Below are 24687 nucleotides of genomic sequence, written 5' to 3' on the forward strand. Positions count from 1 at the left end.
TTCTAGTTCATACACCAATTTCAGTCAATTAATGTTTGCATTAAATATATCTCAGAAAAATGATTTTTTTAAAAAGTAATGCTTGGAAAATAAATTTATATCTACATTCAAGTTTTTAAAATATTGTCCTGTGTTTTCCTTTCAATTTTCTTTTTTTTTCCTTTTTACTTCAATTTACTTTGAGATAGTTTGCTGTTTGTTTTATAGTCTTACTATAAATGAAAACATTTGAAAGCCTATAGATTATGTGTCTCACGTGTGCAGCTGAGTATAATGGTCAGAGTTGAATGGGTCAGTTATAGTGGATTCAGTTCGATGAACAAGAGTAAAACCGTAACTGTGTTATGCTGACAGTCGTGGCAATAATTTCACAATATAAATGGTCATAGTATTTTCAATATAACAGTACTGCTGTTTCCATAGAGCAAACTAATTTCATATTTCCTCATTTTCATCCCTTTGGGGCCACAAAAAATATATTTAAAAGTTACTTGTTCCATTAACCACATACTCAACATTTGAGAGCTGCCAAATACTTCTGATTGTGCCAAAAATCTCTCTGAAGAACTCACTAGAAATCTTTTTATAATTCTTTCTATTAATTCTTTACTTCCCAACAAAAAGTAAAAAAAAAAAAAGATGAAGAATGCAGAAGAAAGTGAATTCATATATGTATATATTTTAAGTCTTATAAACTCACAGCTGAAGGGGAATTCAATCTGTGTTGCTATTGAAAGTATATACAGTTTATTGCAATTTGAACATTTTATTTCCTCACAACTTGACATGATTAGAAGGACTGAAGAAAATTTTGTGAACACTAGCATAGCTTAAAAATGAGCAAACAAATAAAAAACTGAAAGGTTTGGATGAATTCACGTCCTTGTCAGTCTGTTGTAATGCATGTAATGGAATCAGCTTGGAGTCGGCACTCAAATTTTGCTGTAAACATAAAATGATAAAAAGAGAAAGACACACACACATACACAGAAGAAGAGAGAGATGACAGAGAAGGAGAGAAAGGAAGATAAAAGGGTGCAAAATAGATTTCAAGAACCCAACTTTTATTCAATATTTATTTTCCATTGTAATATCTCTTCATTTAAATTTTAAAGCCTAGCCAAGTTATTTTAAACAACTTTAACATAAAATTTACCCTTCCAACAATTTCCAAGTGTGCAGTACAATATTGTCAGCCAATGCACATGGCTGTGCAGTAGTGCCCCGGAACTACTCCACCTCCATCCCTTCATGACAGAAACTCTATACCTGTAGAAGACTCTGCAATAGCTCCTCCCCAAGTGCTGAAAACGCTCATTCTACTTTATGTTTCTTTGTCTTTGATTACTTCTGATACTTCATAAGCGGCATCATGCAATATTTGTTTTTTTTGTGGTTATATCACTTAGCACAATGTCCTTAAGTTCATCCATGCTGTAGTATGATGGGGTTTCTTTCATTTTGAAACTGTATAGTACTCTATTGTATGTATGTACCATATTTTCTTTATTCATTTATTTGTCAATAGATGTTTAGGCTGCTTCCACCTCTTGGTTATTGTGAGTAACTTTCTTCATGTCATTTTATATTCAGTTGAAAACTGTCAATTGTTGCATCTCCAATCTGCCCACATTGTTATTTTGCTTTCCTTATTTTAGTTTTTAGCGAAGATGTTAAAAATGGGCATCTGTGCTTACTTAACATTCACTATATATTTTTTCTTATTCAATGCAGATATTTAGATGACAACAAAGTAGTCTGTTCAAGGTGAAATAGCACAATGAGGTGATAAATAATGGAATGCTGTCTGTCCTTGCAGGATGAGTCTGCTCCAGCTGACAAACAGTGTAAACCAGAGGCGACCCAGGCCACTTACTCAACATCAGCTGTTCCAGGCTCACAGGATGTGCTGTACATCAACGGAAATGGGACCTATAGTTACCATAGTTACAGAGGGCTCGGAGGGGGTCTGCTAAATCTGAATGATGCTTCCAGTAGTGGTGAGTATTTATCATAGATAGTGTTTGTTTGTTTGTTTGTTTGTTTGTTTGTTTTCTTTGGTGAAGGGAGGTGGTGGTAAATTTTTTAAACTTGAGAGAAGAAAATGGATAGACTGTGATAAGAATAATCAGTGCCAATCTGCTATTAATAAAAACAAGGCCATTTAATACATAATGATTGTCTCTCTACTGTCTGTCCCGCTTGTGTTGCTGTCTCTGAAAGTGGCAGCACTTCATACAATTGCATGATTGCTGTTTATACTAAAAAAAAAAAAAATCTCAACTAGAGAAATAGCAAAAGCTTTTTTTCTAAATAGTGATTCATTCTGCCACCAATGCTGTAATGCATATTCTTTCCATGTTCAAAGAGGCTTTTGACTTGGAAAATTTGAGGCACCAGGAACTTTTCCAACTTCATGAAACATACACAGTCATAACTAAGAACATACAAAATGAAACAACACATGCAAAGGACGCGTGGGTCTCCAGAAGACAGTCTGTCAATGTCAATGGCATGCTCTATCAGCAGTGTTGTGTTGGAGCCAGCCTGTACTGACTCTTGGTTGGTAAATTTTTAGGAATTTTCTGAACTTATATACCAGGTTGAAGTCAAAAGGAGTCAGAAATTTAACTGTATAATATAAATCCATGCATGTATGAGGAAAAAAATACATGGATAATGTTCTTATAATTGAGTGGCAAGAAAAACTTTCCTAACTATACTTTAAATCCAGGAGGAAAGTTTCATTACAAACACACACAGACACACACACACACACACACACACACACACACAGACCCCTTTTGCATGACAAAAAACACCATAAAAAAGTAAAAAGATAACTGGAAAATGTATTAGCTAACTCTACCACAAAGAGTTAGCAGGTCAATATATGAAGGTCTTCTAAAAATAAAGGAAAAACTATACCCAAAATCATATGATTAAAATGCTAGAAAATAAACACACAATTCACAGAAAGACAATGCAAATGTTCTTTAAATATTTATAAAGTTGTTCAACCCCAGTCACTCCTAATAAGAGAAATGCAGTTTCTACCCATCAGTTTAGCAAAAATCCAAATGCTTAACAGAATTTTTTTAACAAGACTGTGGTTAAAAAGGTACTATCATGCCTTGCTCAATGCAAAAAGTTAGAGTGGAATCTGACAGTATATATTAATAGAAAAAATTGAATGCACATTTACCATTTGACCCAGCAATCTCTCTCTTAGGAATCTATTTCAAAGACACACTGACAAAGTTACAGAAAGAGACATGTTCAAGGCTATTTATTGCACTGTTATTTATAAATGCAAAAGAAAATGGTTGCCAATAAAAGTGCCCAGCAATATATGGCTTACTGATTAAATTATAGCTCATCCAAACAAAAGAGTATAAATAGTAATAGGAACTATCTTTTCTATTTTTAGGACAGAGTTTTACTCTGTTGCCCAGGCTGGAGTGCAGTGATATGCCCTTGGCTCACTGCTACCTCTGCCTCCCAGGCTCAAGTGATCCTCCCATCTCAGCCTGCAGAGTAGATGGGACTTACAGGTGCCTGCCACCATGCTGGGCTAATGTATTTTTATTTTTTTTTTAGCAGAGACAAAGTTTTTACCATGTTGCCCAGGCTGGTCTTGAACTCCGAGCTGAAGTGATCTGCCCACCTTGGCCTCCCAAACTGCTGGGTTTACAGGTGTGAGCCACCATGCCCATCCAGGAAATACCTTTATATGCTATTATATAGTGATCTTCAGGTAGTGAAAAGTACTTATAGAATGCCAACATTCATGGAATAAGGATTTATACAATTCGATGCATAAACTATAACTTTTTTTAAAAAGTTTATGTAGATGTGGGAGTGGGGAGAGAACAGTATAAGGGGCAGGAATAAAAGCTAGAATATTCCTAATATGTTTGGTTTTTACACTTTGTTTTATATATTTAACTTTGGAACAACATACATTTATGTAATTATTAAACTGTTTTTTAAAATTCTTCAAATTAAAAGAAAAATGATGCAAATAAACTCAATTGTTTAATGAGTCGTTGGCATAGCCTCACATAGAGGAACTTGTCCAAGTGATTCCAAAAATCATAATTTGACTCCATAAGATTGAAGCCAGTGATTAAACCTTAAAGTATTTTTCAGTAATCATATTATTATTTGGGGACTGTTGTCTATGTATTGTGGTTAAAAGCAAATTGCTAGTTATGTGGGTGTCAGTGAAAGCTAGCATTTTCAGCAGGGGTCAAAGTAGACACAGATGTAAAATCAGTACATTTAAGCAAAAACTCCGTAATCTTGTATTTGAATTGGTAGTACCAGTAGGAACTGATGATGTTTTTTTTGTTTGTTTGTTTTTTAAAAAACACAAAATATATCTTTTTTTTCCTGGAAATGCTTGGAAACCACGGCCAACTTGAATTTAAAATTTTTAATCAGGCTGGGTGAGCTTATATTTTGGGAGAAATTGCATTATTAATCTGAGTTTATACTCTAGGAAATCACTTAGTTTACAATGCTGGAAGTATGTTTCATATCTAGCTAAATAATTCTGGGGGCTCCATGCAAAATGAAAATATCAAGCCTCTTGTTTAAAACTTAAGAATTTAAGGCATTGACAGTAGAGTATTAACCTAAGCTTGGAACTTTTCGAAGCACATGGTACTGTAGGACTACAAACATTTCATGACCCACTTTGCACTTTTATTTCACTTAGTAAGCCAGAGGAAAGCATTGTTTTGTCATTAAAGGCAGAGAGCTACCAGTGGTAAGAAAGATAACGTATACAAATAAGGAAAAGGATAATACACAAGTGAGAACACTTTGAAAGAGTTTTTTGAGAAGAACAGAGAGCACTTTGGGGCAGCTACCAATATCCTGGGTAAAAATTGATAGTAAATCCAAAGAAAGTTTTGTTATGCATTGTCAGTGAGCAGGGCTCCCTAAGTCCTTCCTGACCTTCAACCAATTCTCCATAGAGGAACCAAAATAATTCTTTTAAAAAGGCCAATCTGATCACATCACTTCACCATCTAAAACTTTCTATGGGCTTTCATTGTTCTTAGGGAAAGAATGTGAGCCAGCTCTTCCAGCTTCAAGGTCTACCCACCTGAAGTTTTCTTTCACCTGCTTCTCCGCCACTCTCTCCTCATTTATTGCATGCTCTTTCTTTAAATCCAAAACTCCAAGTCTAGATGAGGTATAGATATACACTCTCACAGTATCCTCAATTTATCCTCTGAAGCATGTATGACAGCACGCGCGCACGCGCACACACATACACATACACACACACACAATCACGCAGCATTGGTATCCATTCCTCAATTATATTTTTCAGTGGTGCCTAAAAGCCACATAGGAAATTTGGTATAAATCTCAGGTATGCAGCCATATAAGTGTTTAGAAAAGCACGTTTTATAAATGCACAGTTTGAGTATAGATGCTGTGGTACTATGTTGAGGTCTACTTTTTCTGTATGTTTCTCCCCCAAAACTTTCCTATCATAAAATGACAGAGGCTAAAGGGACATGAGAAATCATTTGATAGCAACCACTTCATTGTGTAAAGACCGCAAAGAAAGAAACAGGGCTGGAAATTTATGTGACTTGCTCAAGGTCATGCATAATGATTTTGGAGTTGTTTAGTTAATACATGCAGTGGCTCTTTTTTTTTTTTTTTTTTTTAAGGCAAGGTCTCCCTCTGTCACCTAGGCTGGGGTGCAACTGCAATGCTCCTACCTCAGTCTCCTGAGTAGCTGGGACTACAAGTGCTCACTGCCATACCTGCCTAATTTTTAACTTGATTTTTTTAAATTATTTTTTGAGACAGGATCTCACTATGCTGCCCAAGCTGGTCTTGAACTCCTGGGCTCAAGCAACCTTCCTGCTTTGGTTCTTATATGATGATATCTTAAGAACACAGCAACCAATAACATCAAACACTTCAGGCTGTCTGTGTTCACTTCAAATGAAACAAAAGTCACAGATTAGTCAGTATGGCATGCAGAAAATTAAAAATGATGTGAATTTCTTTTAGCAATGACTTTGGTCTGAGTGTAGATGAATTTAAATAAGCAACAGCAATAACAGCAACAAAGATCAAAACACTAATCTTGGCAAACAACAGCTTTAGTCTCAAACCAAAGAGATTTGTCTAGTGTACATTTGAGAAAGGAGTCTAGCAATGTAATGGTAGCAAGAGAAGTGATGTTTCCCTTGTTATAAAGCAGCTCTAAATACCAGTTTTGTATTCTTCACCCACAAAATATATACTACCTGTAACAATGATATTGTCTCCTGCTCTTTGACTTTTGTTTGTTTAGTTTTTGCTTGTTTTAATCACAGAAAGGCAGCTAAATTGATAGGGCCCACAATATCCTTTATTTGGGTACTTTCTTCATAAATTCTGGAAATTCCAAATGGTCTAACTTTTTAAAATGGCATTATCATATCTATCATTTCTTCATCTTTGAGACATCAAAATAGTCATTCCCTGTAACAGTTTTGGAGCTCTGGAGAAAGAAACTACATACTTATGCATAAATCTTGAGAGCTAAAAAGGACATAACTGAAGATTAGCATTATGTTAGATGCCAGCATCATAGCTGATGGATGACAACTCCAGTTAATCTCAGTTTGAGAATTCTTGATTTTAGGATTTGTAGAGATCTGAAATACATGGAAGGGAGCTCAGTTTGAGAATTCTTGTTAATCTCAGTTAATCTCAGTTTGAGAATTCTTGATTTTAGGATTTGTAGAGATCTGAAATATGTGGAAGGGAGCAGTAACTTCTAAGAGATCAAGTAGAATTATAACCTTACATATGATTTAATTTATAAAATAGATGAAAATAATCAGAATTCAAGTCACTCACTGGAGAAGTTGTGAAGTATGATGCAGGTTGGCAGTAGAATTAGGAGTGCAAAGATTGAAGGGAAAAATGATGTTTCTAGAACCTTTAAAACAAACGTAATTAAAATAACACCATCCATGCAGATTATATCATGTTCAAGACAAATTTGTAGGGAGAAGAATAAAAGAGGATACCTTAGCAGCATTTGAATTTGATTTAAATATTTTGGAGTTCTCATGTTCAAATCTTTGTAACTTTAAGAGAAGCAAAGTTGGATAAGGCAGAATCAATGACATCAAGAAAACAAAAAGAGATATATTCTTCCTCTTCTTGTCTATATGTCAAAATCCTTTAGGACTCTGATTAAACACTTTCCTATTCTACCTCATCATCCTTCCGCTCTTTGGAAGATTGATCATTCCCCTGCAGGCGTCTTAATACCTATCTCATTGAATTGAGAGATATATTTTCAAGACAATTTCCCATTATAGATATGCATTCCTTGAAAGCAGAAACTTCATCTTGTTCACTGTTATATCCCTCTAAGTAAGGTCAGACATATAGTAAGTGCTCAATAATATTTGCTTAATAAGTGAATCTTTAGAAAAAAATAGAATGATGTCAAAAGGAAAAAGGCTACAGAGATAATTAGGTACCTTGGATGGCAGGAGGGAAGGGTTAATCTTAGATAAATCAGAACGATTGGAGGCAAGGAGATTGATTAAACTGAACTTGGAGATTCTATGTGTGAAAAAAGAAGTCTCCAGTTCACTCATCAGTTTATGGGTCTACAGCAGTTTTAGAGTTTTATAAACTCCTATTTAATAGCAATAGGAAATCTTGCCCGATTGGAGACTTCATAGCAAGGAAATATTCTGTCTACCAATGATGCCAGGGTGCCCTTCAAATCCATCATTAGCCAACCTCCATTTGTTTGGAGCTGGCAAGGGGCTGTACCCAACAATCCAAATTTTCAAGTTGGAGTATTATCAAAATGACAGCAGTTACAATCTGTATAAAGAATTTATTCAAATTATCCAACTGAAATGAGAGGCAAGCAAGCAGCCAATCCTCCTGTTATTATCACACCATTTACATAGGACTTTGGACTGCTTTCTTTCTATCAGGAAGTTCACATTGAGCTGTCTAAAGAGGGCAATTGTAGTTCACCGCAGTTATTCACTGGATCTCTTGAGTCTAAATTATATGCATAATGCATAAGTTAACTACTGATGTTTCCGCTCTACAAACTCCATGGGGGGAGACTTTTCAACTCTGTTATAAACTGGGCTGATATACAGACCAAAATCTATCAAGACCAAATTGTAGTAATAATGACCATAATCACTAACATTTGTATAGCAATTTCTAGTTTTCCCAGCTCTTTACATTCATTAGCTTTCTTGCTCTTCATTAATATTTGGGGTTTGGGCTTTAATGATTCCTTGGCTCAGGTCCTTTAATTATGAGCCTAAGGAAACTTGGCCATAAGATTCACCATCACACTAGAACTGGTTTACAGTGGTGTGACTGACTGTGTATGTTGATAGTGCCAGAAACCAGCATTCTGAAACATATTTTTTCATCTGAAATGTTCAAAGGAGCATTTTTATTAATTCACTGCCTTTACTTCTTACCTCCCTTATACTTTTCATTGCACTATAACCAACTTCTCCCCACCATTTTGCTGAAACTGGTCTGGCTAAGTTTATAGTGACTTCACTTATTGCCAAAAAAAAGATGGATTTTTGTTCTTTATTTGACTCGATTTCTTAAGCATATCTGAATCTATTGATTAGAACGTTGAAATGTCCACCCAAGAGGATCTTGACTATATCCAAATGAGTATGGGAATAGTCAGTAGGAGTTAAGGATGTCTTCTTAAAGTGTGTTCTTTTTTTCTCTTAATACCCTAAGGAGCACAATATTGGAAAAAGGGAAATGTTTCATATCAAACATTTTAGAGAAATATTTTGAAATACATAAATTCTTGAAATACATTCATTCTCATGGTATATTGTGCTTCTCGGATAATTTTTCTCTTGCTACCTTTCTAGAATTTCTTTTCTACTCATGCCCCTTCATGCTGGGATTCTCTCAACATCCTGTACTTTTCCCTTTAATACTCATGTTCTGCACAATGACCAAGATAGAACTCATAGCACTTACAATTTTGACTAGAAAATACTCCCAAATGTGCATAATGACCCCAATCTTTCCCCTAAATTTCAGATTTTATATCCAGTTCTCTATCATGATCTAGACATTCAGATAAATCTAATATTTGATTTGATAAAATGAATTCTTCATCCCCATGCATACTATTACCTGTCTCTGGGGTTATCTCATGCAGAGATACCCTCCCTTGCACCTGCCTCATATCAGCTATTGTGTTCCCTATGATACCTTTTCTGTTTGCCTTGCTAATTTTCTGGCTAACTTTTCCTCCAATGTGTTCCCATGATATTCTAACCATATCTCATATTATTTAACCTGTCTGTTATGTGCTCCTTTCTAGACTATAGACTATGCACAAGGGCAGGCAAGGTGACATTTTTAAAACTGTCTTACCACCAAGTGTTAGTAGGTAACTGCCTTATATGAGTGTTCAATACATAATAAATGGATACATGAATGACTGAGTGAAAGAAATTGCTTCAGTAAAATATTATGCCTCTTAAGGGATCTTGACTAAATCCAATTGACCATGGAGATAATCACTTGGAGTTAAGGATGTCTTCTTAAAGTTTGTTCTGTTTTTATCCTAATACCCTGAAGAGCACAATATTGGAAGAAGGGAAATGTTTCATATCAAACATTTCAGAGAAATATCTTGAAATACCTAAATTCTGCTTCAAAATCTATTTAGCTTAAACCCCTAGTTCAGGAAAGACATGTTTACATAAGTAAGCAGGGTCATAGGAAAGTGTGCTTTTCTCCTTTAGCTTACACTCTCAATAACTTGTTCTGGCTCACTAACCATAAGCAAAGATGTAGTGCAGATGTATGGGGAGGGAACCATTGTCATCCTGCTCCTGGAGACCAGCTGGATGTTTCCGTTATGTGAAAAACACATAAAGTCTATTATGTAGAACTTTGTAGATAATAATTTTATAGAGTATAGCCTAAAAGTCATTCATGGAAGCTAAGCAATCCCCCATGATGAATTTGTATGACCTTTACACAATTGGAAGATCTGCGTGGTGGTAACATACTATGAAGAAAAGTGACTCTGTGATCTAACTGAAGTAAACATAATTGGAATTATGCAGTTATTTTATCTCCAAGAAGGTCCAATGAAACCTGAGTGAGTTGTCAAAGCACATTCTGCAGCACACAGTGAAACTTTGTTTATAAAAGAAACAATGTGTTATATTTAGGATTTTTTTCCACCAGTGTGCAGCTTGCTCAAGCTCTCCCATCTGTGTTTCCTTGATGACCTGACTTATTTTCCTATTTTAAACTCTATTAATTTGTATCCATATATTGATTGTTTTCTCTTTCTTTAAAATATAATTTTATTTAGGCCTGTGCCATCTAACATTATAGCCATTATCCATATGTGGCTATTGAAATTAAAATTAAACAAAATTCAAAATTTAGTTCCTCCACCGGGATCCATTTCAAGTTTTTAACAGCCAAAATAGTGAGAGGCTACTGATGTAACAACACGGAGAAACATTCCCATTCATCACAGAAGTTTCAGTTTTACAGGGCTGATTCCAAACTCAACTCTTCTCACCTTATTCACATTATTGTATTGGCCTTTGGGTCGTTTTGTCATTGCAGAATACCTTTTCTGTGTTTATTCCATCAGGTTCTTTGTATTTAATCATTTGTCTTATATCATTCACTCCTCAATGAGATAAATGGGGTCAGTGAACAACCTTATAGAAACTTAATGCTGATTCTTAAATAGTAATGCTTTTAGTTCAATCTGCCTGCTTTTAAATACCATCCACTCATGTTAAGGTTCTGAGAAGAACTAATCCCAATGTGAGTTATAATGTAGGCATTGAAAACTACGTTGGCATAAGCTGGGATTACTTAAAAACTAGAAACAAAACAAATTTTAAAAGAATTTAATTGTGACAGAATTTGAAACTGTGTGATGTTTAAGGAAAGCAAGCTTAAACTCAAGCTATTTTAAATATGACCACATTTTTGACACTGAGCTCATTCTTTGTTTCCAGATTTTTCACAAATAGTATGATAATGACCTATAATTTGATTGAGATTGTGAATTATTTATACACATATATAGAGATACATAGATTCAGAGAGATGATGCTTATTTGTAAATTTTAATGATTTAAAATTATGTTAATCATTTGCTGAAAAATTGAAAGTAAAATTATGTGAAAAATTATCTGCAAATATAATTAAGCATCTTTCAGTTTATCTGGCTGAGCCCTCACATCTTTCACTGGTTTACTGCAGGGCAGAAAGCCTCCAAGAAAGGCTCTGAAAAGGGAGGTGAGTGACCCTGTGTGTTCCCTGAACTATCCAGCACTTGTAATTGGTTTTATAGTTCAACATTGATCAGGCTTTTCTGGCAGCAGCTTCCTAAAAGCCTGTTCTCTAACTGTACAGTAAAATGGATCTTTACATACTCTTAAGAACCTCTTGGGAATTTTTTATTGTGCCTACTCACTGAAGGGAAGGAATGAAAAGTATCCTGGGACCTTCCTTCTTGAGTCTGCTAGTAAACTGTTTAGGGTCTTTCCAGGTGACATAGGCTCATTATGGTTGACTTGGGTTGTTTTCTTTAAACAGCCTCCTTTGAACTTTGACACATCCTCTGGGGAGCTATCTGAACAAACCGGTTAAATATCATTGGTCTCACCAGCCCTCTGCCACTTAGGAAGGGGTTCTCCTGGGAACTCAGAATGTTCTGCTTTTTCAGGAAGTCAGAAATCTCACTCTTTATATGGACATTGAGCTAGCCATTGTCCACATGACCCTTTCTTGGGCTCGGGTACTGATGGACCTTCCAGAAATAGGAACCAAGCATTTCCTACCTCCACTAAAGAGCTTGGGTCTGTCTACTTGAATCATTCCAATAGTGTAGTCATGCTAAATGTGCTTTTGTTTTCCCCTCTTCATAAAATCTTCAGCCTTTGAGCATGATGACAATTATTATGCTAACATCTTCTTTTGTGATTTCAAGGCACAAGTTAATTTTTAAATGTCATTTGGCTCAACTCACTGAAAAATGCTTTTTCTGAAAACGCTTTTTTCATCCACGAACAATTGCTAGAACTAGTGGAAGTAGATACATTAAATGTGGGTCCACACAGTGCAAGTTTTGCCTCCTGAGTTGTTATTTGATCTACTCACTAAAATTCAGAATTAAAACTGATTACAAAATTAAGTCTGTAATTGACGAACATTCTGGCCAATATCTAAATGGACACAGAGAGAAACAAATTACTTCTTATAATTTAAATCCATTAGGAAATATAATCCTCTGTGTGTTCTGAATGGATCTAAAAGTAGCTTGTACAGTCTTCTGAATTTAGGATTTTTTTGTTGTTGGTGGTGCCTATTTCTGGTGATATATGTTGTTACGTCTTTTGTGTTCTTTGGGACAATATTACAAGAATAATTTCTTTTACATTTTATTCCTGAAGGCATATTTATGAGCAGTTTATCCATAATTGTAAAAGAGGTCATACTATGTTTATTTTCATTGTGTTTTTTCAAATCAGACATACCTTTTGTACATTTATAATATACTCAGCTCTCCATGTTTACATCCTTTAAAAGCCATTCTCGATACAAAACTCTGTCCGACTATGGTCTGCTCCCATGATTTCTTCTGTTTCTTGTAAAATATTAATTTGTTTTTTTCAGGAATATAATATATCAGCATTAACTATGCCATACAGTAGATTATGATTTAAGTAGATTATTCCTCTAATCTAACTGTAAACTTACACTCTTTTGCCAACATCTCCCCAATATTCCCTACTCACCCCAGCCTCTGGCAACCACCATTCCACTCTCCACTATATGAGCAAATTCTTTGGATTCCACATATGAATGAGATCATATAGCATCTGTCTTTCTGTTTCTGGTTTATTTCACTTAATATAATGCCCTTTTTGAAAACTGCTAAGTGAGTAGATGTAAAATGTTCTCACTACAAAATTATAACTAGGTGAGGTAATGTTTTTGTTAATTAGCTAGATTTAACCATTCCACGATGTATGTGTACTTCAAACCTCATGTTGTTCATGATAAATACATACAATTTATGCTAATTAAAAATAAATTTGAATAAAATACTAATTTGCTTTCTAAGCAACTGAATAACAAAGGTGAGAAATAAGGAGACAGGCATTAACATTAATGGAAATCCATCAACCCTGCCTTTCATCATATTCAAGAAAATATGCTGTCTAGGTTCATGAAAATGATTGTGCCTTATTTTAAACCTCTGGTTGTTTGACGAAGCAATGTAAATATTTGATAAGAAATCACTAAGAGAAAGCAGACACACGTGGTCTACATCTAAGTACAGATTCTTAAAATTTTCTATTCCTTAAAATTGTAATTTTACCTTCATGGCTTACTGACTAATAGTATAAAAGAAGTAGCTATTTCAGTGTAAATACTCTATATTTCATATGAGTCACAGTTTCATAACATAAAAAAAATCTTATGTTTGTAGTTTTGGATGATTGTAGATTAAATGTGATTTTTTTAATATGCAGAATATCCATGCTTGCTGACCTTTGGTTTAGTTTAGTGATTCAACTTAATTATAGTCTACTATTTGCTAGACTTCCATCATTTATTCTTTTATAAAGTTAGAGCCTGTTTTTCTCTTCCTTACCTTAAATTATTAGACTCTAAGAGCAAAAAGGATACTCTAGAGGTAGCAGGATCTACCCACCCCAATTTCATCGCCACTTCCAAAGCAACAAATATTAAAATTACTTGTCTATAAAACACTTAATCTTAATATGTAAGTTGATTAAAATTTGCTGAGTCTCATTTGACAAAAAGTGAGACAGAACAGTCTCTGAGAAGTTTAAAAACAAATGGGTCAAACTTAAATCATATCAGGTGTACTTTGTCCTATAAATACATAACTTATAAATATGAACTTATATTTATAGTATTCTATATAAATATCTTATGTGCTATAAGATTATTTTTATAATTATTATCTACTTAAAATTTAAAATTTGAGGGATTTAAAATATGTGAATACAGATGACATATCATAGGTACCTACATATTTGTAAGATTATTGATAGTGATAGGAAGAAGCAAATTGCCAAAAAGAGGACCATTTTTTTAATGTTGTACTTTAAAACAGTGAGACAAATTATTTCACAGCACCTTAAGAAATTTTTACTAAAATAATATTTTCCAATATAGTAATGACTAAACTGAGGGTTGTATTGGATTTTTACAATACTAATATAGTATCCTTATCAGCTATCAATTTCATTGTTAATTACTAGTAAACTCAATTCCAGAGGAGCTAATTCTTCATTAATTCATGTGTCTTACCTCATGGGGCATCAGTGTTTCTGTTATAGATTTTCGTTGTCCTGTTTTTAAAGGAGTGGAATAAACTACCAAATTTAATCACTCTGGGATAAATGCACATGCGTGTGTGTGTGTGAAATACAGGAATTTAAAATATTTCATACGACCATTAAGCATACAGAACAAAACACAACTCCTATTAAATATTGTATTGTTATAACAGGCATCTATGTTATAGTGAACATGTCTTAGTAATTATCTCAAAATATTGAATGTGATTTAGAATACCTTCCCTTTGGGATATTGTAAGGGAATTCTCCTAAATAGAGTATACAAATGTGATGGTTAATTTTATGTGTCAACTTGACTGGGCTATAAGATGCCCAACAAATGACCAACCATTTTTCTAGATGTGTCTGTGAGGTATGTCTGTATGAGATTAACATTTGAATCAGGCTGGGCTCAGTGGCTCACACCTGTAATCCTAGCACTTTGGGAGACTGAAGCAGGTGGCTTGCTTGAGCCCAGATGTTCAAGACCAGCCTGGGCAACATAGCAAATCCCCATCTCTGAAAGAAAAAAAAAAAAAAAACCCCAGGTGCCCAGGTGTAGTAGCGTGGCCTGTAGTCCCAGATACTCGGGAGGCTGAGGTGGGAGGATCACTCAAGTCCTGAAGGTCAAGGCTGCAGTGAGTCCTGATCATATATATGGAATTGTGTGTGTGTGTGTGTGTGTGTGACATGTTACAGTCTTAACTTCCCAGGAATTTCTAGGGATTAGTATGTATTGTGGTAAGCAAGGGACATGATGAGAACCTCCAAAGTGCCCTGAGGAAATACTACACAGTTTTATTATTTTACAAATTTATTTTATTTCACTTTTAAGGGAACAGAAAATCAATAGGCTGCAATTTTTTACTGTCAGTTGTAAAATTTATCTGTACATTTGTGTTTATTCAATCTATTTCTAGAAATATTTGAAGACTCTTTAAAGATGTAAATTAAATGTTCCAGCTTTGTTAGAGCACTGATAACTCAAGAAAATAGTAAAAATTTACTAATGAGTTTGAACTTGAACACAAGTTTAATCTCCAATTGATGAAATATCATTTAATATACAGAAAAAAATTATGCAGTACACAGCTATCAGATAGTAAGATTAGCAAGTGGAAAATCTCGGTTCAAATCCTAATGTAGAAACTTCCAAGCTATGTGAATTTAAGCAAAGGATTAACCCCCTGGTATTTACAAGTAAACTGTAAATAATACTATTTTTCTAGTTTATTTGTCAGCTTGTTGAAACAGGAGAAATGAAGTTAAATTATGAATGGTGGGGGAGCGCAAATCATAAGATTCTCTTCTCTTTAGCAGTGGCCGGAGAACCCAATGGTCTAAGCAATTGTGATATTTTTGACCTCATGGGCTCTCTGAAGAATAATAAATTGATGCTTTATTCTTTCTGGTTTTAGGGATTGCTTCCTGTTATTTGAAAATGTATACATGTATGTAAATATATACATAAACAAATGATATAATAAATCATTATGCCCTTATGTAGTATGTTTGTTCAGCTTAAGTTAAAAAGTAACTCTTCTCTCTCCTGCAGTATTTGTATCTTTCCCCAGACGCCAAAAATTGCCTGGAAACAGAAGCATGCTAGGAGTCTTTCCCTTCACAAATTTTTAAAACTGCTGGGACACTGATTCTCACTTTAAGTTATCCTGTGATTTATCAAAGGATCAGTTAGGTCTCCACAAAATACTGAATTTGAAGCTTGAGTAGAAAGGTCATTTACTGGGCAAACTCAGGCAGTTTACATAGCTGAGTACTGGGAATTAGCAAATGAAAGTAGAGGAAAGATTAGAAAGGCCAATGTGGCAAATAACTGCTTCTCTTTAAATTGACTGTGTAGAAAACCCCCTTAGATAACAAACAAAAGTGCTGAGATGTTCAACAGAAATTTTTCTCTCTTTTTTTAAACAAGGTCAATTTAGATCAGAAAAATGAAATAAAACACAAATGGATCAAGACAGTGGGAAAAGAAGATTTTAAAATGTTTTAATTGGTGTAAAAATTTAGAATTTAGAAAAAGCAGATCCAAGAGATTTGAGTTTTGCAGTAATTTTTTAAATGTGTGGGAGATTGATATTTACAGTCTTCAACTAAAATTAACCTTTTAAGTAAACAGTCAAAATTGCCCTCAAATCAGTCCAGGAATATATTATGAAGGAGATCTAATTTAACCTGCAATTGCTGTCAATGTTTGATCCTTAGCTTTGCTAGAAAGAAGTCTTATAATTTTGGTGGGGGAGTACAATCTATAAGGTTATCTTTTCTCCCTTGAATAATGCCTTAAACAGTTACTTGGCCTTGACACTGAAACATATCTTGCTTTTTGTATTTTCTTAAGTATGTGTACAATATGTATCTTAGCAACTTGTTACTTTGTAGAGAAGTATACTATTTATTGGTAACCTAATGTTGATTAATCAGTGTTAACTACATAGAGAAGTGTAAACTTAATGACATCAAGAGGAGTGAAGTATTTGAATGTACAATCATATTAGGCATATTAGGGTTACAGTTAGACCTAACTGGTTTAAAAATGACTTCGGTTTGACATAGACTACAGAAGAGACAAATAGTTACCACTAAACTGTAGTATCAATCTTTTCTCTAATCAAAGGGTAAGTTATCTGAAGATGGAGAGTTCCAAGACCTTATACTTACATCTCATATTTGCTTCTGTTGTTATCCACCATTTGTTAAAGGACAAATTCTCAGGTGGATGCATAAATAAAATGTAGTTCTTTTTTGATAGCAGTGACCCAGATAAAATACAATCTTGCAGAAGTATTGAAAGAATTTTTATATGAGGGTATATGACATTACAGCTGTCTCTCTGTGTCAGTGGGCTCCATATCTCCAGATTGAACCAACTGCAGATAAAAAATATTGGAAAAGAGACTCGGTAGAAAGCTGAAACTGGATCCTTTCCTTACTCCTTATACGAAAATTAATTCAAGATGGATTAGAGACTTAAATGTTAGACCTAATACCATAAAAATCCTAGAGGAAAACCTAGGTAGTACCATTCAGGACATAGGCATGGGCAAAGACTTCATGTCTAAAACACCAAAAGCAACAGCAGCAAAAGCCAAAATTGACAAATGGGATCTCATTAAACTAAAGAGCTTCTGCACAGCAAAAGAAACTACCATCAGAGTGAACAGGCAACCTACAGAATGGGAGAAAATTTTTGCAATCTACTCATCTGACAAAGGGCTAATATCCAGAACCTACAAAGAACTCAAACAAATTTACAAGAAAAAAACAAACAACCCCATCAAAAAGTGGGCAAAGGATATGAACAGACATTTCTCAAAAGAAGACATTCATACAGCCAACAGACACATGAAAAAATGCTCATCATCACTGGCCATCAGAGAAATGCAAATCAAAACCACAATGAGATACCATCTCACACCACTTAGAATGGCGATCATTAAAAAGTCAGGAAACAACAGGTGCTGGAGAGGATGTGGAGAAATAGGAACACTTTTACACTGTTGGTGGGATTGTAAACTAGTTCAGCCATTATGGAAAACAGTATGGCGATTCCTCAAGGATCTAGAACTAGATGTACCATATGACCCAGCCATCCCATTACTGGGTATATACCCAAAGGATTATAAATTATGCTGCTATAAAGACACATGCACACGTATGTTTATTGCAGCACTATTCACAATAGCAAAGACTTGGAATCAACCCAAATGTCCATCAGTGACAGATTGGATTAAGAAAATGTGGCACATATACACCATGGAATACTATGCAGCCATAAAAAAGGATGAGTTTGTGTCCTTTGTAGGGACATGGATGCAGCTGGAAACCATCATTCTTAGCAAACTATCATAAGAACAGAAAACCAAACACCGCATGTTCTCACTCATAGGTGGGGACTGAACAATGAGATCACTCGGACTCAGGAAGGGGAACATCACACACCGGGGCCTATCATGGGGAGGGGGGAGAGGGGAGGGATTGCATTGGGAGTTATACCTGATGTAAATGACGAGTTGATGGGTGCAGCACACCAACAAGGCACAAGTATACATATGTAACAAACCTGCACGTTATGCACATGTACCCTACAACTTAAAGTATAATAATAATAAATAAATAAATAAATAAATAAAAATATTGGAAAAAAATCAAAAGTAAACATAAAAATAATACAAATGAAAACATACAATATAACAAATATTTATATAGCATTTGCATATATTCAGTATTATAAGTAATCGAGAGGTGATTTTAAACATACCAGAAGATGCACATAGGTTATATCTAAATACTGCATCATTTAATATAAAGGATTTGAGTATCCTGGATTTTGGTATCCTGGACCCAAGTCCCCAAGGATATTGAGAAACCACTGTAATTGACTTTAATACAAAAGCTTGGGGGAATTAAATATTTATTAACTAATAATGAGAGTAACTGTTCATCAGAAGGTAACCATTGTCTAGGTACTATTGATATGGTTTGGCTCTGTTTCCCCACCCAAATCTCTTCTCAAATTGTAATCCCCATAATCACTACATGTCGAGGGAGGGACATGTTGGTAGGTGATTAAATCATGGGAATGGTTTCCCTCATGCTGTTCTCATGAAGGTGAGTGAGTTCTCATGAGATCTGATGGTTTTATTAGTGTTTCACAGTTCCTCCTTCATGCACTCTCTCTCACTTGCCACCATATAAGATGTGTTAGCTTCCACTTCTGCTGTGATTGTAAGTTTCCTGAGGTTTCCCCAGGCATGCAGAATTGTGAGTCAGTTAAACCTCTTTCCTTTATAAATTACCCAGTCTCAGAGTATTTCTTTATAGCGTGTGAGAATAGACTAATATAGAAAATTGGCACCACAGACAATGCGGAACTGCTATATAGATAACCTGAAAATGTGAAAGCAACATTGGAACTGGTTAAGGGGCAGAGGTTGGAACAATTTGGAGGGCTCAGAGGAAAACAGGGAGATGTGGGAGAGTTTGGAAATTCCTGGAGACTTGTTGAGTGGTTTTGACCAAAGTGCTGATAATAATGTGGACAATGAAGTCCAGGTTGAGGTGGTCTCAGGTGGAGATGAGGTACTTCTTGGGAACTGGAGCAAAGGTCACTCTTGCTATGTTGGTGACAATTTGTCACTGCCCTAGATCTGTGGAACTTTGACTTGAGAGAGATGATCTGAAATTAGAACTTATGTTTCAAAGAGAAACACAGCATAAAGGTTAGAACATTTTGCAGTCTCACAATGAGATAGAAAAGAAAAAACCCATTTCTGGGGAGAAATTCAAGCCACCTACAGAAATTTGCATAAGTGATGAGGAGCAGAATGTCAATACCAATACAATGGGGAAAATGTCTCCAGGGCATGTCAGAGATCTTGGCAGCAGTTGCTCCCATCACAGGCCTGAAGGTCTAGGAGGAATAAATGGTTTCCTGGGCCAAGCCCAGGACCCTGCTGGTGCTTGCAGCCTCAGGACTTGGTGCCCTGCATCCCAGCCACTCCAGCTCCAGCTGTGACTAAAAGGGGCTAAGGTAAAGGTTCAGTCATTGCTTCAGAGGATGCAATCCCCAAGCCTTTGTGACTTCCACATGTTGATGCACCTGCTGGTGTACAGAAGTCAAGAATTGAGGCTTGGGAACCTCTGTCTAGATTTTGGAGGCTTTATGGAAACACCTGGATGGTCAGGCAGAAGTCTGCTGCAGGGATGGAGCCCTCATGGAGAACCTCTGCTAGGGCTGTGTGGAAGGGAAATGTGGGATTGAAGTCCCCACATGGAGTCCCCACTGGGGCACTGCCGAGAAGAGGGCCACCATCCTCCAGACCCCAGAATGGTAGATCCACTGAAAAATTGCACCATGTATCTGAAAAAGCCTCAGTCACTCAATGCCAGCCCATGAGGGAGCTGCCCAAGGTCGTGAGAGACCATCCTGTGCATCAGCATGCCCCGGATGTGAGACATGAGTCAAAGGAGATCATTTCAGAGCTTTAAGATTTAATGACTGCCCCACTGGGTTTCAGACTTGTATGGGACCTGTAGCCTTTTTGTTTTGGCCAGTTTCTCCCATTTGGAATGAAAGCATTTATCCAGTGCCTGTGTCCCCACTGTATCTTGGAAGTAACTATTATGTTGGTACAAAAGTAATTAAAAGTAATGGCAAAAACCACAATCACTAACTTGCACAAACTCCTAGACAGAAGGGCACTGCCTTGACTCAGATGAGACTTTGCACTTGGACTTTTGGGTTAATGCTGGAATGAGTTAAGTTTTAGGGAGACTGTCAGGGAGGCATGATTGGTTTTGAAATGTTTAAAAAGGATGTGAGATTGGTGAGGAGGCAGGATCAGAATATGATTTGGCTCTGTGTCCCCACCCAAATCTCCTTTCAAATTGTAATTCCCATTATCCCCATATGTTTTGGAAGGGACCTGGTGGGAGGCAATTGGATCATGGGGTTTGTTTCCCCTATGCTGTTCTTATGGTAGTGAGTTTTCACAAGATCTGATAGTTTTATAAGTGTTTGACAGTTCCACCTTCACATGTGCTCTCTCGCCTGCCACCTTGTAAGATATGCCTGCTTTCCTTCTGCCATGATTATAAGTTTCCTGAGGCCTCCCCAGCCATGCATAACTGTGAGTCAGTTAAACCTCTTTCCTTTTTTAAAATTACCTAGTCTTGGGTATGTATTTTCATTTTATTTATTTATTTATTTATTTTGAGACGGATTCTCGCTCTGTCCCCCAAGCTGGAGTGTAGTGGCATGATCTCAGCCCACTGCAACCTCTGCCTCCAGGGTTCAAGCCATTCTCCTGCCTCAGCCTCCAAAGTAGCTGGGATTACAGGTGCCCACCACCATGCCAGGCTAATTTTTGTATTTTTAGTAGAGACTAGGTTTCACCATGTTGGCCAGGCTGATCTTGTACTCCTGACCGCAAGTAATCCATCCACCTTGGCCTCCCAAAGTGCTAGGATTACAGGCATAAGCCACCATGCCTGGCCTCACATATTTATAGCAGTGTAAGAATGGACTAATACAACCATGTACCCCAATAACAAAGCCTCAAAATTAAATGAAAAAGTAACAAAATAGCAAGGGGAAATTGAAAGTCATAATGATAGCCATGGAGTTTTAACACAAGTCTCTCAGAAAAACAAAAAGCAAACAAAAAAAGATACAAAAGAAAAACATTTGGATTTGAAATAAATAATTAAAATTTAATCTAATAGCTATATCTAGAATCTGACTCCCAGATATCTAACAATACATATTCTTTCACATATGTTGACCACCTAAGCAAATGGAAAAAAACAAAGAATCATTAACATGCAGATAGCATTGTGTGGACAAATATTTATAATTATCAAAGATGAAAATGCTACATAACTGGATTTATGGAATACAACTAATTTAGCATTTTGGCATACACATTAGAAAAAATAGAAAGTTAATGAACTAATGATTTAACCTGAGAAGTTAAAACAGAGAAAACCCATAGACAATAGAATAAGTGAAAAATTGGTTAAATACAAATCAAAGCAGCAATAGGGAAGACTAACAAAGGCAAAAGCTACATTCTTGAAAGGGATTTTTTTAAAATATGACAAGATGAATAAAGACAGAAGAAATATAATAGAAATTTTAAAAAACAAAGATTAAAAAGTATTAAATTAGTATTTTTATGCGATTATACTTGAAAGTTTAGAGATATTAGACCATGTTTTACAAAAGCATAATTGGCCAATATTAATTCAAAAATGGATATTCCAAATGAACCTGTAACCATTATATAAATTGAATCAGTATTATAAAAATCCGCCCATTAAAAAATTTCAGACTCTGATGGTTTTACAAATTTTTACCAAGGCTTCAAAGGCTAGGTAGTCTTCACTTTAGACAAACAATTCTAAAAGGAAAAAGGGATAAAAGAAGAGAGAGTACTCCAGCTCATTTTATAATACTACTATAATTCTATCATCAAAAACAGTATTAGAAAGGCAAATTATAGTGTAATCACACTTGTGAATATAAATGAAACTCATTAGCATGTTGAATCTAACAATGTATATTTAGTGTGATATTTTAGATATCTTTAGCCCACTGATAAATATTCAGTCATCTGGAGAAAGAAATTACCACTTATGGAATATCTACTATAACCAGGCGTTGTGCTGGATGGATACTTTATCTATATTAGCTAACTTAGCTAAGATCCTGAGGTTTCATAGTTGAATTTTTTTCTCTTTGGCAAAAGTACTACAATATCATCATGAATACCTTGATTAAACATCTGATCACAAAAATAAGAAATGAAATGGCCTACAAACAAAGTTTTCAAGTGGCAAATTTGTTAGCCAACCAGGGAAAATCACTTCATTTACTGATAGCAAGTTTATTAAATCACATTTTACTGCAACAGCTAAAGAATTGTGTCCAGAAAAATAAGCCTTCTCAAGACTATTAGCATTATGGCAAGAACAGTGCTTGAAAGTTTGAGGAAATTGAAATATTGGTAATATAAATAGTCAGCTAACAAACAAGGTAACTGTAGTTTCCAGTAGTTTTCCTTGCCTCTTGATTTGAGATGGTACTAATACTACCCTGTTGTTGCTTACTGGAGGAGTCAATGATAAGCTTGAAGTGACAAACAGCCTCTATGAATAGTGAGTGTGGAACACCTATAGGCGAGAATATTTTCAAAGTTTCAAAAAAAGTAATTCAATACAATCTGAAGTGGAACTTTCTAAGAGGTGTGAAGCACAAAGAGGGTTACTTGGACATACTTACAAAGTTTGTTAAAACATAAAGCATATGGTTATTCCTTGAAAGAGCCATTAGCAGTTGCATTGTGGAAAACACTTCAGTATTTCGTTCATGGTTAAAACAGTAGTATCATCTTTAAACTTCATTTGTTCTCATCAGTTAACCCTGTTCATTACTGTGAAATTTTGTCAGAATAGAATCTGAATATACTGAGTTGTCCTACCACACAGCAGTTTGATGGCTTCCTGGTAAAATTTTATTACAATTTTTTTTTCAGATCAGGGCTAAGGTTAAATTTTTTCTGAGTAAGAACTGCCCTCAAACAGTATCAGTAAACACTCAATGGTTTTGGAAATTAGTTTTTGCTGCAGAATTGGCAATGTTTCTTGTTGAATTCAATCTGAAATTACAAGATAAAACAGTACTTATATGCAAAGCTTATGCTGTGGTAAAGTCATTTTGATGATGGCTAATACTGTTTGAATCACAGTAATAGCAAATTGCTTATAAACTTCTTGTCCTATAGGAAGTTAAAACAAGAAGTAAAATCTCCATTCCCATGCAAATTTGCAGTGAATATATTTTCTGAGCACATACCACAGACTCAGCAATATTTTAGTACATTGATGCAAACGCAAAGTAAATTCTCATATTTCAAATTCCTTTTCACTGTTCAGTTGAGGAGCTTCCAGTTTAAACTTTAATTGGAAGTAATTAATCTGCAATGTATTGACCTAATAAAAGGTAACTATCAGGAGAAGGATCTAATAGAATTCTATAATGACTTTTAAGTGATGAATATGCTCAATTAAAATAATATGGTTGTGACCTGATAAAAGTATTTGAAAATACATATCTGCACAAAAAGACATTTTCAAAGATGAAACACATAAAATATCACTACAAATCTTCATTAACAGATGAACATTTGCTATTGATTTTGATGAAAGGGAACATTAACAGTGAAGCTCAATTAAGAAAAAAGCCCCTTCCTAGAAAAAGAATTTTACTCTCCTCCGTAGTAAACCTTATTTTTTAAAAAAGACTCAATTGTTGTTATAGTTTGAATTTTGTCCATGAGAATGTTGTAAAAATCTGGTTTCTCTCTTTTTGTGTAAGTACCTACATATTATTAATATCGGCAATTCTGCCTCTTGGCCTGAGATGACTAAAATATTTACTACCTTGTTCTTTGTTTAAAAATTTCACCACCCCCTGTAGTAAAGAATGAATTTAAAATGTTCTTCACTTATTTAAAATTGTTAAATTAATTGCCAGTTATCCAGACATTTCGTAGTCTATTACTTGGGATTGGAGGTCCTAGCTGAAGAAGGGTATGTAGAAGAAGGTTGTATAAAGCTAGGAATGATTTTATATTCAACTCAGGACCCGTGGTAATATTTAGTGGCAAAACAAACATTATTAATTAGGAAATGGACAATAACTTATTTTTCTCTATCAGCAATGATTCATGTGGAAATCACTGTAATC

At 35.2% G+C, this 24687-nt stretch overlaps 1 protein-coding gene across 12 annotated transcripts in view; it reads left to right on the top strand.

Annotated features, from left to right (window-relative positions):
* NOL4 (nucleolar protein 4) overlaps positions 1–24687 on the top strand; it is a 390355-nt gene that overhangs the window by 360386 nt on the left and 5282 nt on the right. For all 12 annotated transcript variants that reach the window (XM_045378145.3, XM_074022191.1, XM_065533935.2 and 9 more), the window contains one exon: positions 1820–2000. In XM_045378145.3, the coding sequence (XP_045234080.1) occupies positions 1820–2000 (181 nt within the window). The remainder of the gene's footprint in view (positions 1–1819; positions 2001–24687) is intronic.

The sequence above is a fragment of the Macaca fascicularis genome, chromosome 18 (assembly GCF_037993035.2).
Source record: "Macaca fascicularis isolate 582-1 chromosome 18, T2T-MFA8v1.1".
NCBI lineage: Eukaryota > Metazoa > Chordata > Mammalia > Primates > Cercopithecidae > Macaca > Macaca fascicularis.